General features: G+C 39.5%; 1 protein-coding gene across 1 annotated transcript in view; it reads left to right on the top strand.

Moving 5' to 3' along the window:
* sorcs3a (sortilin related VPS10 domain containing receptor 3a) overlaps positions 1-15,568 on the top strand; it is a 307,833-nt gene that overhangs the window by 106,004 nt on the left and 186,261 nt on the right. Inside the window, exon 2 of the mRNA XM_051945511.1 lies at positions 7,922-7,989. Within this exon, the coding sequence (XP_051801471.1) occupies positions 7,922-7,989 (68 nt within the window). The remainder of the gene's footprint in view (positions 1-7,921; positions 7,990-15,568) is intronic.

Genomic DNA, 15,568 nt, shown 5'->3' with positions numbered 1-15,568 from the left:
TCCTTTATCCTTCCATCCGTTATCTATACACCACTTAATCCTCATTAGGGTCATGGAGGGGGGCGCTGGAGCCTATACCAGCCAACTCTATCAAGTTTATCGCAGAGCTACACAGAGAGACAAACAAGCACACTCACATTTACGCCTACGGACAATTTAGAATCACCAGTTAACCTCAGTGTTTTTGGACTGTGGCAGGAAGACAGAGTACCTGGAGAAAACCCCCACTGCACAGGGAGAAGATGCAAACTCCACACAGACAGATCCCAGACCGGGATGCTGACCTGGGATCTTCTAGCTGCAACAGTGCTAAGCACCAAGCCACTATGCAGCCCTCAAACACTTTTATGAATATATTTATTTATTTCAGTGCCAGACAGTTAGCAAAATATATAAATAACCTGTTGCCACAAGATACTAACTCCATGTTGGGAGGTGAGGGGCTTCGTTCTTTGTCGATGCTTTATCAGTGGAAATAGTTGCCTGCTGTGGCTGGAGTTTGGAGTTAATGAGCCATAGAACCAAAAAGAAAAAGGACACGTACACATGAAAAATAAAGACAAAAGCAAAACAAGAAAAGCTAGAAAGTGAGATAATTTGGCACTACATTGTAAGAGAAATATTGATTAGTGCAGCTTCCATGACTAATGGTCCTCTGCTGGTGTGTCTATTGTACTGGTGCAGCAACACTTTGACCAGAGGAGAAGGTTGCAGGAGGAAAACCAAAAGACGACGCTCAGCTGTATTTGTCTCCATTTAAGATGCATTCAGAAACATTTCACTTTGTTTACCCTTTCATCACTAGGACTTCATTTTCTCTCGTGCCAAACTGTGCAGCAGCGCTCGACGCCTCTGATTTCAGCGAGGGGGCTCCGTTGCCACCGGTTGACATTGTGCCTCATAAACAGCTCCTGCCAATTGACAAAGTAATTGCTGAGCTGCTGACATGCTACAGGGAGGCGGGGAAGCTTAATCACTGGGAGATAATGATCAGTTCCGGCTGCCATTTGGGTGTCGACTGTCCTGACGTATGTTTGCACACAACTGAAAGCCTGTTTTCAGACGTGTCAATACTTCAGTAGCGTGACATTTTGCAAATCTGAGGTGTGGAGGTTTTGTTTTTTTTGTTCACAAAAGTCTTGAGCTAAAATACAAAAAGGTGTGTGTGTGTGTGTGTGTGTGTGTGTGTGTGTGTGTGTGTGTGTGTGTGTGTGTGTGTGTGTGTGTGTGTGTGTGTGTGTGTGTGTGTGTGTGTGTGTGTGTGTGTGTGTGTGTGTGTGTGTGTGTGTGTGTGTGTGTGTGTGTGTGTGTGTGTGTGTGTGTGTGTGTGTGTTTTGGAATGGGTGGCAGAGGGAGTCCTCGTGCTGTGGATGGATTCAAATCTTTTGCTTTTATCTGCTGCTTTGATGCCGCTGCAGTGTTTGAACAGATTAATAAACGTGTTTAAAAGCGGGATTAATTAACAAAACAATATAAAATGCTGCTCATAGGAAACTTTCTTAATCTTGCTAATCTCCTATGAATGTTTTTTTATTTGTTATGCTGCATTTTCTTCATTTGAAAAGTTTATATGTTAACCACTAGGTTGAAAAATGTCAGTACTGTTAGCTTTAGCATTTTTTTTCTTTAGTAATTCCTCCATTCTGCATGACTGAGCTCTGCTATTCTCTGAAAGCCAGGTTTAATTTAGCAGCCTCACTATGCTGCTGCCTTGACATCGAAGGTGACACCTCTTCAGGTCATGATCACAATTAAACTATTGCTCTGCAAAGAGAGGAGTAGAGCATTTCTTCCCTCAGAAAGTCATTAACACTGTCATTAGCACGCTATGAGCTGAACCAATATTCAAAATTGTGTTTGGCACTTTGACTCGGTCTTTGAGGAGAAGGGGGACATTTAGTTATGCTAATAATATGTTTTCACCACAGTTGGTTAATTGCTGAGGCAACAAGGCTAATGCAGCTACAATGTGACTGACATTTTGATTCAATAATTGCAAGTCAGCCGGGGATCCAGAAGGAGAGAGTGTACTTGAAATACAGAAACTTTGTTGAAAAGTGTGCTGCGGTTTTGTCCTTCCCTTCCAGCCGCTGTCTGCTGGACGGAAACATGTAAATAAATGTGGTGTTCTTTGAAAGCCACTTGCAGCTGATATCCAGGTCTGCAGCTTAATGCATTAAACATTCTTTATAAAAAGAAGCAGCTTTTAAGGGTGCCTCAAAAGATGTTTCTGAGGCGTGTGTTCAGATTTTTTTTAGGGAGCATTTGAAGGGACAGAAGTAGTTTCTCTGTTCTGCAGCCGGTGTCCTGGTTGTTGGGATTCAGTGAATTTCAGATTTGGTCTGTCGTGTGGTGATGAGACGACTTGTGTTGCCCCCCGAGCAGAAGCGAACACACAACTCTGACAGCGCAAAGCCCCCACAAGCTTTTTCTCTGAGTTCCTACAGCAGCACGCACAAAAAGATGCACACATGCTAACACAAACAGTTTTCCTATGTGGCAGCGATGCATGACAGCAATCCATTTTCCTTCTTATTCAGTGTTGCCCTCTCCCTACACTGAAAGATTAAAGGAACAATTATATATATCACTAAAAAGCATCAGCAATGAAGAAACAAGCCAAGAGTTTTTCTTTAACCATAGATTTACAGTAATTCTGCTGTATTTAAATTAGCTAAATATATCATTTTACAAATATTTGCGGTTATTTGAAAAAAATCTATTAAGAACTGGAAAATAGTATATAATTTTTAAACTCTTACTTTGCAGTTTCTGTTCCTGTTTTGCTGAATTACAAATAAGCAGTCATCCAGAGAAATAAATGAAGGACAAAATGGGCCAATACTACGAATAACGTCCACATTAATAAAATCACTATTTTAATTCATTGTTTTATGTTTGACCATGAAATTACAGCATTTCTACTGTATGTAGATAAGTTATCAGGCCTCCAGTGCAACCAAAATGGTCACATATGCAACTTTATTTTTTTCCGACAATTATTTGGTTGCACCCCTGTCAAAGCTGCTGCACTGCAGCCACCTAGCAGCGTCTATGGTAGCTGACATGTGATGCATTTAGGGAGCATCGGTAAACTGTAGTATCTACCAACAAGCAGAGGTTCTGTGTTTAGCTTCTCCCAGTTTATGATTGATATCAGAAATGTGACTGCATGGGACACAAGCCGAATATTGGGATCGGTTCATATCGTAACGACTGACGAATTGATGAGAGGAATACTGATCGTGTGACACGGGGGGGAATCCCAATATTTGGATCTCAAAATAAATATTCGAATATTCAATGACGACCCCTTATTTGGAGTGACCAAATCATCTACAGACCAAATCATTTGCTTTTTCATTGTGTAACCATAAAAATATAGGTTTTTTGAATCCACACACAAAAATGTATTGTACAGACATTTGGCATTTATTTTCACAGTTTTTTAATGTTACAGTATTACACCATTTAATGTTTTTCTGTATTACACCATTTAATATGTTTTTCTGACACCCTTGCTCCCAGTTTTGAACAGTTTTCATTTCTATAACTGCCATTTAATTTTTGTTGAATTCCAGATGTCATCTTGGAGAGTCACACAAAAAAAATCTAATTTACATGTTGACGTATTCTCAGAGATGCAGTCGGTTATACATGACACCAACAGGATGCACACATGCTAACACACACAGTTTTGCTATGTGGCATGGCAGCAATCCATTTTCGTTTTATTCAGCACTGCCCTCTCTCTGGCGCTGCAGTCCTGCTTGGCCCAAACCATCTGTTCACAGTCTGAGCAGGAGGATCCCTTGGGCATGTGGCACATCTTCCCACAAGTAGCATCCCAAGAACCCTGGTGAGGCTTGTTCAGAGGCCCTGTGAGGGGAGTGGAGCTCAGCCAGAGGTGGAAAGGCCCTGGAAGTCTGCGGGCCGCAACTTCTCGAGGAGGTCGAGAGTGCCAGGACGCCGGTTTCATTCCCTTATCTCGCTGTGACTTCTGTCAGAGGACTCAACGATGCACCTCCTGCGCTGCCTCCCAGCTAAGTGACTCAAGTGGAGGCTGTCAGGTTGTTTTAAAGAAGCAGAAGCTCGTTGCAGAGAGGGAAATGCTATCGAGAGACGTGGATGCTAATGAGGAGGAGCAGCAGCCATTTAGTCAGGAAAGGAAAACAGATAAAAACAGTGAAGATAACAAGAAGAGAACACGGACTGATGGATGAAAATAGCATCTTATTATGTAAAGGATGTTTCCCCTTGTGAAGTCGACCCCAGTGTGTGATTAATGCAAAAATAATGGCATGCAGAGATTCGGTGAATATAGGTGGGAACTAGCAGGCGGTTAAATAGAATAAGTGGTGTTTTTCTACCCTCAATTAAGCGAAGTCACTGTTGGAATAATTTCCATTTATTTTACAAGTTTACAGATAATAACCAGAAATTTTACAGGAAAAAAAGCATTTGAACTTACATGTTAACAAAACGAAAAATTGGTACTAAAGTATTATTATACAATTACAGGACAAGATTATTTATTTACATACTGACTGAAAAAGAAAACAAAACAGGCTAAAACTGCACATGATGTTTAAATCAATAAATTGATGTACTCACTGAAAATCTGTATTATTGCAAATAGTAATATATCTAGTAATATATATATATATATATATATATATATACCATGAAAATAAAGGGTTTTAATGTATGTACACCTGCAAAAAATATTTTAGATATTTGAGGTTTTTTTCACAGTTTTTGAATAGTACAGTTTTACACTGTTAACGTTATTTGTGGTACCCTTGCTGTCAGTTTTTGCTCAGAATTCTTTGCAGCACATTTTAAACAGCCACTGCACCAATGTGCTTTACAGTAAAACAAAGAACAGTTTGGGAGTTTAGCCCCTATAGTGTGGTGATTTATGGTGTCATTTTACCAATTTCCATATTGACTAAAACTCCACAAAAATGACATAAAGCAGTACTTCATGTGACTAAGGATGAGAACCTTACTTAACCTGACTTATATAAATATTTAGGATAAAACCCTGCAGCATTATTAATTAACCTGAGCTAGACTTCAGTGCATTACGCCTCATAACTCCCATCGGTCTCCGAGCAGCAGCGTTCTGATCCCCCACTCTGGACTTTGGATCACAGCTGACCACTGATCCTGCCGCACTCGGCCTTCATGTCTTGTTATTCGCTCTGAGGACTGTCACGGAGCTCATCAAAGAGCTGATTATCTCTATGAAAGAGCAGAAACCAAAGCTGTGAGCACAGAGTTGGTCAGATCTCACTTTTCTACAGGGCTGAGGATGCTGCATCAGGACAGAAACTAAAGATGGAGAGTGTAGGTTCACATACACAACATTTGGGAGTCGCTGTTAATTATGCAGAGCACCTCCCAACATGCTAATCTGTCCCTCCCAGAACCTTGGAGAGTTTTCTCAACTGGTGTTGGAGAGAATTCAAGCTTCTATAAATGCAAATAGTTCCAGGCTTTACAAGAAAGCAAAGAATTGCAGCTGCAGGACGAGTTCAGTTTGCATTAACAGGCTGTTCAGCCTCCACTGAGATGCTTTTCGTGCAACATTTATCGATTTCTGAGGCCATAAATTGTGCCGTCATGTGGGATTACAAAGTATGGAAAAGCCCAGCTGACAGCAGGTTAAACAAGGCAGCCTCCAGTCCTCGATCTCTAGCTGTTCCTTTGGGATCCTGAGGCGTTCTCTGGCCAGACAGATGTATATAATCGCTCTGGTGTGCAGGGTTCTGCCTCAGGGTCTCCTCCCAGCTGGATTTCAAAGGAATATCTTCACAGGGAGGCGTTCTGATCAGATGCTTCCACTTCCAGACGTCTGAGCTCCCTCATCCCGCCTTTAAAGCAAAAGTTTAACATTTTGGGGAATCTCTGGTTTCCTGGCAACCTCACAGACCTGTGAGGTCAATAGTCCAGGCAATAACCTAGTTTCACATAAATTACAGTTTTTCTTTTTCACCTTTTTTTAGAAAGAGACAGTGAAAATGGACAGGAAATATTCAATCCTACTCGATAATAGAAGATCCACGCCAGCTAGGAGCTGAACTGCTTAACACCTATTAACTAGATCAATAACTTTGACTGCTGGGAATTTCCCCTGCATTTGTATAAAACCTGACTATTTATTTGTATTTTTTGTGCTAAAATAAGCTAAAAAGCTGCAGTCCGTGATGTCTTGTTTTCTGTTTGCAAAAGCGTTGCTCTCTCATTGAAGTCTTGGTAAGAAAAAAATCTTTACTAGTTGTTGGAAATTACAGCAGATTACATCCCATTTTGCATATCAAAAGAACAGAGCAGATCATTGTCATGACTGAAATGATTCCTCAGTCTCTGTTTTATTAAGTCCCTCTTTCTGAACGTTTTGTAGGTGTACTGTTGTTAGTGGTTTTATTCTTTTACTCCAAGATGGTTTGATTGATTGACTGAAAAAATGTGGCCAAAAGATGAATGCAGGTGAGGTATTCCACCTCTGCAAGTCGGCTGCTCTGTGTGATCACTTCATTGAAGAAAATGACTTTTATTTGTGTTAAGCACATATTTTTGTACACTGTTTTGTAAATATATCTCTTCTTTATGGTGCGGTACATGTGTAAAACATAATCAGTTTCAAAACTTGGAAAAGATTTTCTTTAAAAAAGGCGAATATACAAAATCTGACAGTATTATCTCATTAATAGATGGAAAACCTGAAAAGCCGAGACTTTTTTGAATAAAAACATGATACAGCATGTATGGCTAGATGTTGTAATGACCAGGACAAGAGATTACAAGTAAAGGTATTGAAATTACCCTGAATGTAGCCTCGCAGGGTTGAGCTCAGACACCCTGTAAATAAGTAACTCAAGGGTTTTTTATACTTATATCTGTAATTAGTCAAATCTCAGTGGATCAGAGTGGAAACCTAAAAGATGGATATCAGAAGATTTGCAACAACAGTCTAGCACAATTTGTGTTTAGCAGAGCTGCCTTACCTTCTTGAATGTGAAAATTTCCTGTTTTTTTTTGTTTTTTTTACCTCCCCTGTCATAGTACACTCAATATCTTTGGGTTGTGGACAATAGATGAAATTTGAGGAAGCATATCATTTTATAGATCAAACAACTAATTGCTTAATTAACGCCTTAAGCTTCAATGTGCCACCGGCGGTACACCTACTAATTTGCATAGGAATTTCAAGAATGTCCGACGGCTGCAAACACGATTATACAAACACTATACGCCGATGGAAAGCTTAGATTCTCATGAATCCGCCGGTATAAACCACTTTCAGATGCGATTACCACAGCGGGTGAGAAAAACACATTTGTCCGACAAAAACAAATATTCATCCATCCGTTCTCTATACACGGCTTCAACGCACACAGCGCGACTCACATTTCCGGGTTTATTATTACACACACAAAAAAAGATTCCACAAAAAACGGCCATAATCCAACCTTTTACATCCAGATGACACAAGCCAGTAAAATATTTTATCCAAAACATGTCCTGAAGTCGGTATAAAATCCCCGAATCGGTCATTTTCAAGGAAATGCACCTCGCGATGTGCGTCCAATATTCCCCGTATTTTTCGTAATTTTTTTTATTTAAAAATAGAATATTAGCGATTTTTTTGTACTGAAAACGGCTGGAATTGACTGAAGCTTAAAGGGTTAAGATAATGATCAGCAGATTAATGGACAATGAGCATATTGGTTAGTGACAGCCCTACTGCTGATCTCATGCCAGTGTTTTGTTCCTTCTTCACTCCAGAACTGGAATCTAAGCTATTTGGACTCCATCACTTGGGAGAATGTTAAATTGTGGTATTATGTGATTTTCTTTTGAATAATGTTACTTTATAACCAGATTTTAATGGTTAAATTCCTTCTCTTTGCAGGTGATTCTGATTCTAACGAAGCTGTACGACTTCCACATCGGCAGCGTTACCGAGAGCACGCTGTGGAGGTGAGTCCACCGGAGATGTCGCTCATAAAATATTTACCAGTCGATGTCTTTGAATGCTGGGATGTGCCGCAGGGTAGAATTAGCCCTGCACGATGACCCTGTGATTGGCTTAATGCTTCAGCTGTTTGATGGTTTAATATAACTTCCAGTGATGAGAAACCAACCTGACAACATCTGACTAACCCTTTAAACACGCCCGCTTCGTTTTCTTGTACAACTTTGAGGCGTCGCTGTCTTTTCCCACCTGTCTGCTGTGAACACCTTGTTCTGGTGTCACGCTCGGTCACACAGGGCGCTCAGGTGGAGGATGCTGCTCGACATGCTCTTGTTACGCCGTATTATCTGATGTACTCGGCTTCCTCACCCCTACTGGGAATGAAATAAACACACAAACTCGTGACACAACAGCTTGTAGAGAGTAAAAACACACAGCAGCAGGATGGGCAACACATCCCTGATGAGTTGGAACCACATGTAACCCATTTTCAATTCCGAATTGCGCAACACACTTTCATTTCTTTCTTTGTCTGACATTTAGGATGATGCCACACACATGACAGAATCCCCTGGAGGCAGATTAGTGGGATTCAAAGGCAAACGGTGTATGTTAGCGTAAAGGGTCCTCTCAGGTAGCTGGCCCCTCGGTACACTCCTCTGAACAGACTTTTTCCAGTGAGAAACCACAACCATGCAGAGGCGGTCTGTCAAACTTTGGAATTTTCAGCATGGCAAAATGTTGTGCATTCACTGTGCATACGTAGTTTTTCCAAATGAAAAGTGCAGACAAATAGGTCTGAGATCTATCTTTAATCTTAATCTATCAACTATTTAACAGCTTACTTGTGATTATTCCTCCAAAGTAACCATGTTGAAAGATAAGTTACATAGAGGATGGTAGTGGTTAGCTGAGGAAACTTTCAGTCAGGAAAGTACAGCATTTTATTTATTTTTAACCAGCATCAAAATGTCTATTGGTTAATCTGTTATTTTGCAGATTAGTTGAGATTAGTCCTCTAAATAAACCAAACAGTCATTTTATTTCAGTTCATTTTGTTTCGACATACACCATGTCATCGTATGTTGCAGAACAGAGTTAAACTGGCAGCTCTAATATGATTAAAAAAAGAGAGCTGTTAGAAATTCCTACCATACTATTAAAAAAAGTGAAAAGGTTTGGTCTGTGTGTTAAACAAAGTGCAACATGGACAAGAAGCAGCTAAAGTAGCTCCTTTCCTTTGTATTGTGTAACTGATTTTGGTAGTAGCAGAAATACAGCAGAATTCATAGCACAGCTGCTGTGTTCAACTTGTGTATTTGGTGAGTTTGTGACACAAAGTTGTGGTGATATAATCAGAATTTTAGCAGCTTGGAGGTGACTACCAGTTTATACTTGTTCAGCCGTCTGTCAACAGAAACAGAAAAATTTTAAAAATCCCTCTCACTACGACACAGCAACAACAACCAAGCAGCAGTCGTCCTCAGTGAATGTTTGAGTAATGCAGTAAGGCAGCCCTGCTAGTTTTTTTCACTCGACTACCCATTTTGTTGTCAGCCGTTGTCTCCCTGCACGCAAATTTTCCACCAAAACAATTTTCTGTTGCTGCATCCTTTGCTTAGCTCCGCCCACAATGACTGTGATTGGTTCAAAGAAATGCAAACAACCCAGAGTATGTTTGTTTTTCCATTATACCAGAATGATAATGGGATGCAGTCAGACCATTCTACACAGTGCTCAGTCAGTGCTGGAGAGGTTTTACAAATATGAAACCTCCATGGATTAGAAAATAGAAGCGCAGTTGAAGTTTTACAGGCGTCTCATTTTTAATGAAGGTCGACGGGGAAAATGGATTTTGCTTCTTCAATTCTTTACAAAAATACTTGGAAAAAAATTTAAGTTTCATGAATTTTGGCCTGGATGGTGATGAATAATGAAAAACTCTTAAAAACTCCTAGAGAACTGTACTTCTCTTTATCAGCAGCATGACATTTCAGTCTCGTGAAACGTTTTATCAGGGTGTCTTTAATGGAAAAAATACATTTCACTGGGGACAGAATTAGTTAAGGGAAACTCGGAGTCAGAAAAGTACAGCCTTTGCTTTTTTTAAAACAAAAAAAGCAATAGAGTGACTTGTTTGTTTGAAACTGAAGGACGTTCAGCCCTTTGATTCCGATCAAATTTGCTTTTTGACCAGCATCTCTCGCCAGTGATGCAGTTCCACATGACTTCAAACCACAGTAGCTCCATTTGAATACAGAGAGACCAACAATATTCCATCTGTCTTCTTTTTCTTTTTTTTTTCTTTGAGATTTCAGAGATGACAGTCCTTTAAAGCACAACACTTACACGTTTTAAGTTTGCTCACTGTGCCCAGCTTGAAGTGGAGGCTTGACAATGATAAGTGGTGCCAAAGTGACTGCTAGCCATTTCTGACATTTAGACAGCAACTGTGTAATTTGGATCCCGAGGCAAAAACAGTGCGCTGTTTTGAATAAATGCAAAGAAAACGCGGTCCCTTGATATCCTGCAGTCAGACTGAGTGCAGACGCTTTATCTGCAGACTCTGTATCGCAAAATACTCCGGATATGTTTCCTAAATTATTAAATGATTGTTCCGTGATAAAAATCTACTGGCTGCATTTCTAAACTCCCTGAATACATGACAGGAATAAGAAAACTCACACTCAAGTTATCTCTTTTTGTGTTTATCTCATTATACAACCACAGAAACTTTGGAAAAAAAGTCGGATTATTTGTGGAAAAGTTGAAATCTGTTCACTTTGAGGGTCCCTGTAGTCCCTGTTGCATAAACAGCCCTCGACATACGCCCAGTTATAACCTCCACAGATGGCACACAGAGAGCATAATGTGGCAGGAGAGGTGAGAACCACTGTGATGCAAACCGAATAGAGCTGGAATAAACTTGTGTTGGATGGAAAGCTGCATTCATGAGGAGCCAGTTAATCAAAATGCATCTTAGAGATCAACCAGTGTGTTTATTTTTGCAGTAAAAAATTTAAATCTTGGTGTCAAAATGTAGAACAACACAACAATAAAATAACCGCAACACAAAATAGTTTATAAATGTTAAAACACAAGGGAACCCGTCAGCTTTTGCCTGGCATTGTTGATTGGCTGTTCTAGTGATGTGCATTCATTCAGAGATAAAGAAGCACACTTTTAAATTAATTTATTTTATTGGGAATCAATTGATCAAAAATAATAATACTGGTAATGACAAAAATGCAAACTATTGGATCCAGTAATTGGTCAGCTCCCACTGTGATGTCATAGTTATTACTCTGAGAAGATAAGATCAACTTTATTGATCCCTCGCAGGAGAAATTCACATTTTAAATCAACTATATACACATGAATAGTAGTAAGAAACAAAACAAGAAATGCAAAACTGTAATGACAATAAAAAGGGATATAATAACAGCGGAGTACACCTTTCACATGTGTGGATATCACACGACAGATGGCGTTGAACTGCACATACATTTCTAGAGTAACAGTGTTAAATTTCTGTTACTGCACATAATGAAGAGAAAAGTGTGTGTTTTATTATTTTATTGTATTTTAAGACTTGTAAGACAAACAGTGTAACTGATGTTAATGTTGGCTGAAAAAAAACTTATGTCCACATTAAAAATGTGTTTTTATTGCAACTTAAAACATGTTTTAGACATTTATTATAATAACAGTTCTCTAATTTCTGTGGATCAGAGTTACCCATTTAGTACTGTTTTCCATTAAAATAGTCCCTTAATGCCTCAAAATGTCTTAGATGTAACTCCACATTGTTGCTTCATCTAGATGTTCAGATCTATGAAGCTGATGCCGACACCTCCACCCACCTTTAGCCAGTCACGGCACCTCAAGCACGCCTCACCGACAAAACTGTTCAAAACACTGTCAAACAGCTCTACAGCCATGGCCATAAGTTTGGACACAAGTACCATGACGCTTGTGAATCTTAGAAAATACCACAAAATTGTCACTTACAATACAGTACACAACTCCTGAGAACTATATTAAGTTTCATATTTAAAAAAACATCAAAAGAGTTTGGTGTCATGTTGTTATTCTTACCAAATTCGGTTGTGAAAGTACTGCTTTTTTTTGTTCTTTTCTTCTAATATTATGTTTTGGGAACAAAGTTGTTCCAATTGTTGGAATTTATTGATAATATTGTATCCCTTGTTGATTTGTTGACTAATTAAACTGGTGCTGTCAAAAAATATTAGTTATGTTCTGTAATAGACATCAAAACAGACATAGTAAGTCATGCTGTGTCCAAACTTATGGCCATGGCTGTATGTAGCAAAATGTGATTCTAAAGTACAATAGTGTTGCAGAAAGATTCATCCAGCAAGCTGATGTGATTGGTTGTTTAGGTATGTTATGTATTAAATCCAGAAAGTTTTAATCTGTTTTTCAGACCTAGACAAAATGCTTCATTACGGCAATAACAGCTTATTTCACTTGTGATATGTCTTCAAAAGCTTAAGAAAGCAAAACAAATAAACAACAACACCAACAAAAACAGTTAAGAAACATGATAAAATAACAAAAAAAACCAACTGATTTTTCACTGGAGATGTCTTTTAAAACGCAACCCTGAACATTTTTGAGAAGGATGCCGAGCGCGGCATATTGAGTGAAGAGCCTCCTGTTTTAAAATGTGCCCAGCATCGTCATTTCTGCTGCATCATATTTGGAGTCTGCTGACTCATTGTTGTAAAGGCTGTTACCTGCTCTCTAATTACACTTCTAAGTAGGTGGAACCAGAATTTTTTGCTGGAAATATTCAGATGTCACTCTGACCTGGTGATGGAGACACAGAAGCTTTTTAATGTTTCTAAATTCTCCGAAGTGTCGCTGATTCATAGAGACTCACGCTCCTCATTTAGGCCTCACAGTTTTAGGGAGCTGTTACTGACTGGATTTCAGGATGGTTTTTAGCCCCACAAAAACACATAAACATGATATTTTAAACTTTAGAACTTAGTATACAGGGGAGTGATGGGTGATGTTCGAGTGGAGTTGCAGCAGGAAACACTAGTAGGTGTATATTCATATAATTGTGAAGCAAATTTAAAATAAACTTTTAAAATGTTGCAATGTTGTACCTGGAAACAAAGCCAATTGTTTGCCAACAGCTGAAACACCTGAAAAGAAGGAGAAACAAGCCAAACTTTTGGCCTGTCTACGTGATAAAAATGGAAAGAAATATCAGAGAGTATGAGCCATGTTTCATGTTGTCCAGAGACGATGATAACAGAGGAACAACTGATCAGTCTTGTGAGCCTAATGTTCACCACGTCAACTTCCCAATAAGCACAAAAAGCCAGCTTCAAAAAAGTTACTTGAAGTGTTTTGAAATTTTGTCATCTCCATTAACTTTCCATTAACACATTCAGCTGGAAACACAGATGCCTTTTAATTCTTGGACTTTAAGGGTTAGCTGACTCAGCTCTGTGTTTGTTGTCGAAGTGTCGAAGTAAATTTTATTCTGTAAAATGACGAGGTGCGACTGGTTCTGCCTGTGAGCCTTAAATTTGACCGATGTGTTCTAGAGGATTCTATTTTTAAACTGTACTTAGACTTTTAAAGCAGCTTCATTTTCAATGTTGTGTGCATGTTCTTTTCACATTGGTTTTCTTCTTTTTCTTAAAAGTAGCACGTTTGAGCTACTGAATGCCTTGAATTTACCCAAGGAGATGGATAAAGTGTCTGTCCGTCTGCCCATCCATCCATCAAACATAAGCAGCTAAAGCTAATGGATAGCTGGTTAAATGTCAGGTTAGAATGGTTCAGTATGACACTGCTGCCCCTAAAATTTTACAGTTACTCCGGATTTGTCATGATTTAAAATCAAATACTGCATATGCTTGAAAGAAGACTTCCATTAGAGGTTCCAGCTACAACTTGGTCAAGCATTTACACAATTTGGAAGTTCATTGAGAAGTAGCAGAAAAAGCTGCATGAGTCCTCACAGCGAAGCAACAGCATCACCACGTTTGAGTGCCACCGTCTGCTACTCAGCAAATTTCAGCACGTAAATAGGCGACGTCTGAACTCACATAAACCCGAAGCGCCGTCATCAGTTAAATGTGCCGTGACAGCTGAACTCTGTGGGGAAGAACGCATTCAGGTGAAGTGACTTATCCACGGTGTGAGAGCATCACTGCGGCTGGAGATCAGTGTCACTGGCAGAACTCCCAGCTCCATCAGTCAACCCACAAACCCACAGCAAGGGGAGCAGCTGTCCGTCCACGCAATGACGCCTGCAGGGAGGCTGCACATTCATTTACAGTAACTTAAAGAACATTGGAGACACAAAAGGCACAAGGAGGTAAAGGAAGGTAATTCAAAAGAGATAAGAATATAAAGACTCCAAAAATTCTGAAGAAACTTTGAGTGTGCCAGGGCAGATTTTGCTGGTTAATATGTCCTGTGAATAATACATGAGGTATAATTCAAATAAGTACATTTTATTTTGAAAAAATCAGCACGTATCACAAACCCTGATCAGTAGCTTTGAGCTTTTACTTTGAAAGTGTGGTCCAGTATCAATCAGCCAATCAGCTGTGAGTCCCAGGTTGTTTGCAGGGAGCAGAGCAGAGAGAGGAGAAGGCAAACTGAGGATTAGAGCCTGAAGCAAACGGTTACAGCTCAAAAACTATGTTATATTAAAAAAATCTGTCACCACGTGACGCAGAAGCTTATTTTGAACAAGCTGATGTATTTTCATATTTGTACTGTGTATTATACAGATTTGGTGGCCAATTAGAGCGACCCTCTGTTTCTGATTATCACTTGAAATTTTGGAGGGCCAATCTAATTGGAGTGAATGACAGTTTTGGTCGACACTCTGTGCTGAAGTGAAGTGATGTACAAAAAAAAACATAAATCCAGTGAGACTTGTGCTGTGTGGCAGAGGACAAAAATGCCTAAATTGTTGTGTATGAATTATTCATGTATGGTAGAAATGATAAATTTTTTTCCCCAGAAAATTTATTTGGTCAAAATTTACGGAGGGCTGTACAGTGGCGTGGTGGTTAGCACTTTTGACTTGCAGCTAGAAGATCCCCGGTTCACGTCTCGGCTTTCCCAAGATCTTTCTGCATGGAGTTTGCATGTTCTCCCTGTGCATGCGCGGGTTTCCTCCGGGTACTCCGGCTTCCTCTCACAGTCCAAAAATATGCTGAGGTTAATTGATTATTCTAAATTGCCCGAGCGTGATTGTTTGTCTGTATATGTAGCCCTGCGACGGACTGGTGACCTGCCAAGGGTGTCCCCTGTCTTCACCCCAAGTCAGCTGGGATGAGCTCCAGCACCCCCCATGACCCTAATGAGGATTAAGTGGTGTGTAGATAATTTGTGGAAAATTTAGGGAATAAAAAAATCTGAATTTTAAAAAAAAAAACATCCTTAAACCTAAACTACAGTTGTGTAAAAAAAAAAAAAAAAAAAAAGATACTGAAACACAGATTTTAATTAAACACATTCAAAGCTTTGTGATCAGTTGAAGATTAAATGAAGTTTTTTTACTGCAAAGTCTGCCTGAGCTAC

Source organism: Acanthochromis polyacanthus, chromosome 3 (assembly GCF_021347895.1).
Source record: "Acanthochromis polyacanthus isolate Apoly-LR-REF ecotype Palm Island chromosome 3, KAUST_Apoly_ChrSc, whole genome shotgun sequence".
Taxonomy (NCBI): Eukaryota; Metazoa; Chordata; class Actinopteri; family Pomacentridae; genus Acanthochromis; species Acanthochromis polyacanthus.
This window is presented reverse-complemented; position numbering and strand designations above follow the sequence as displayed.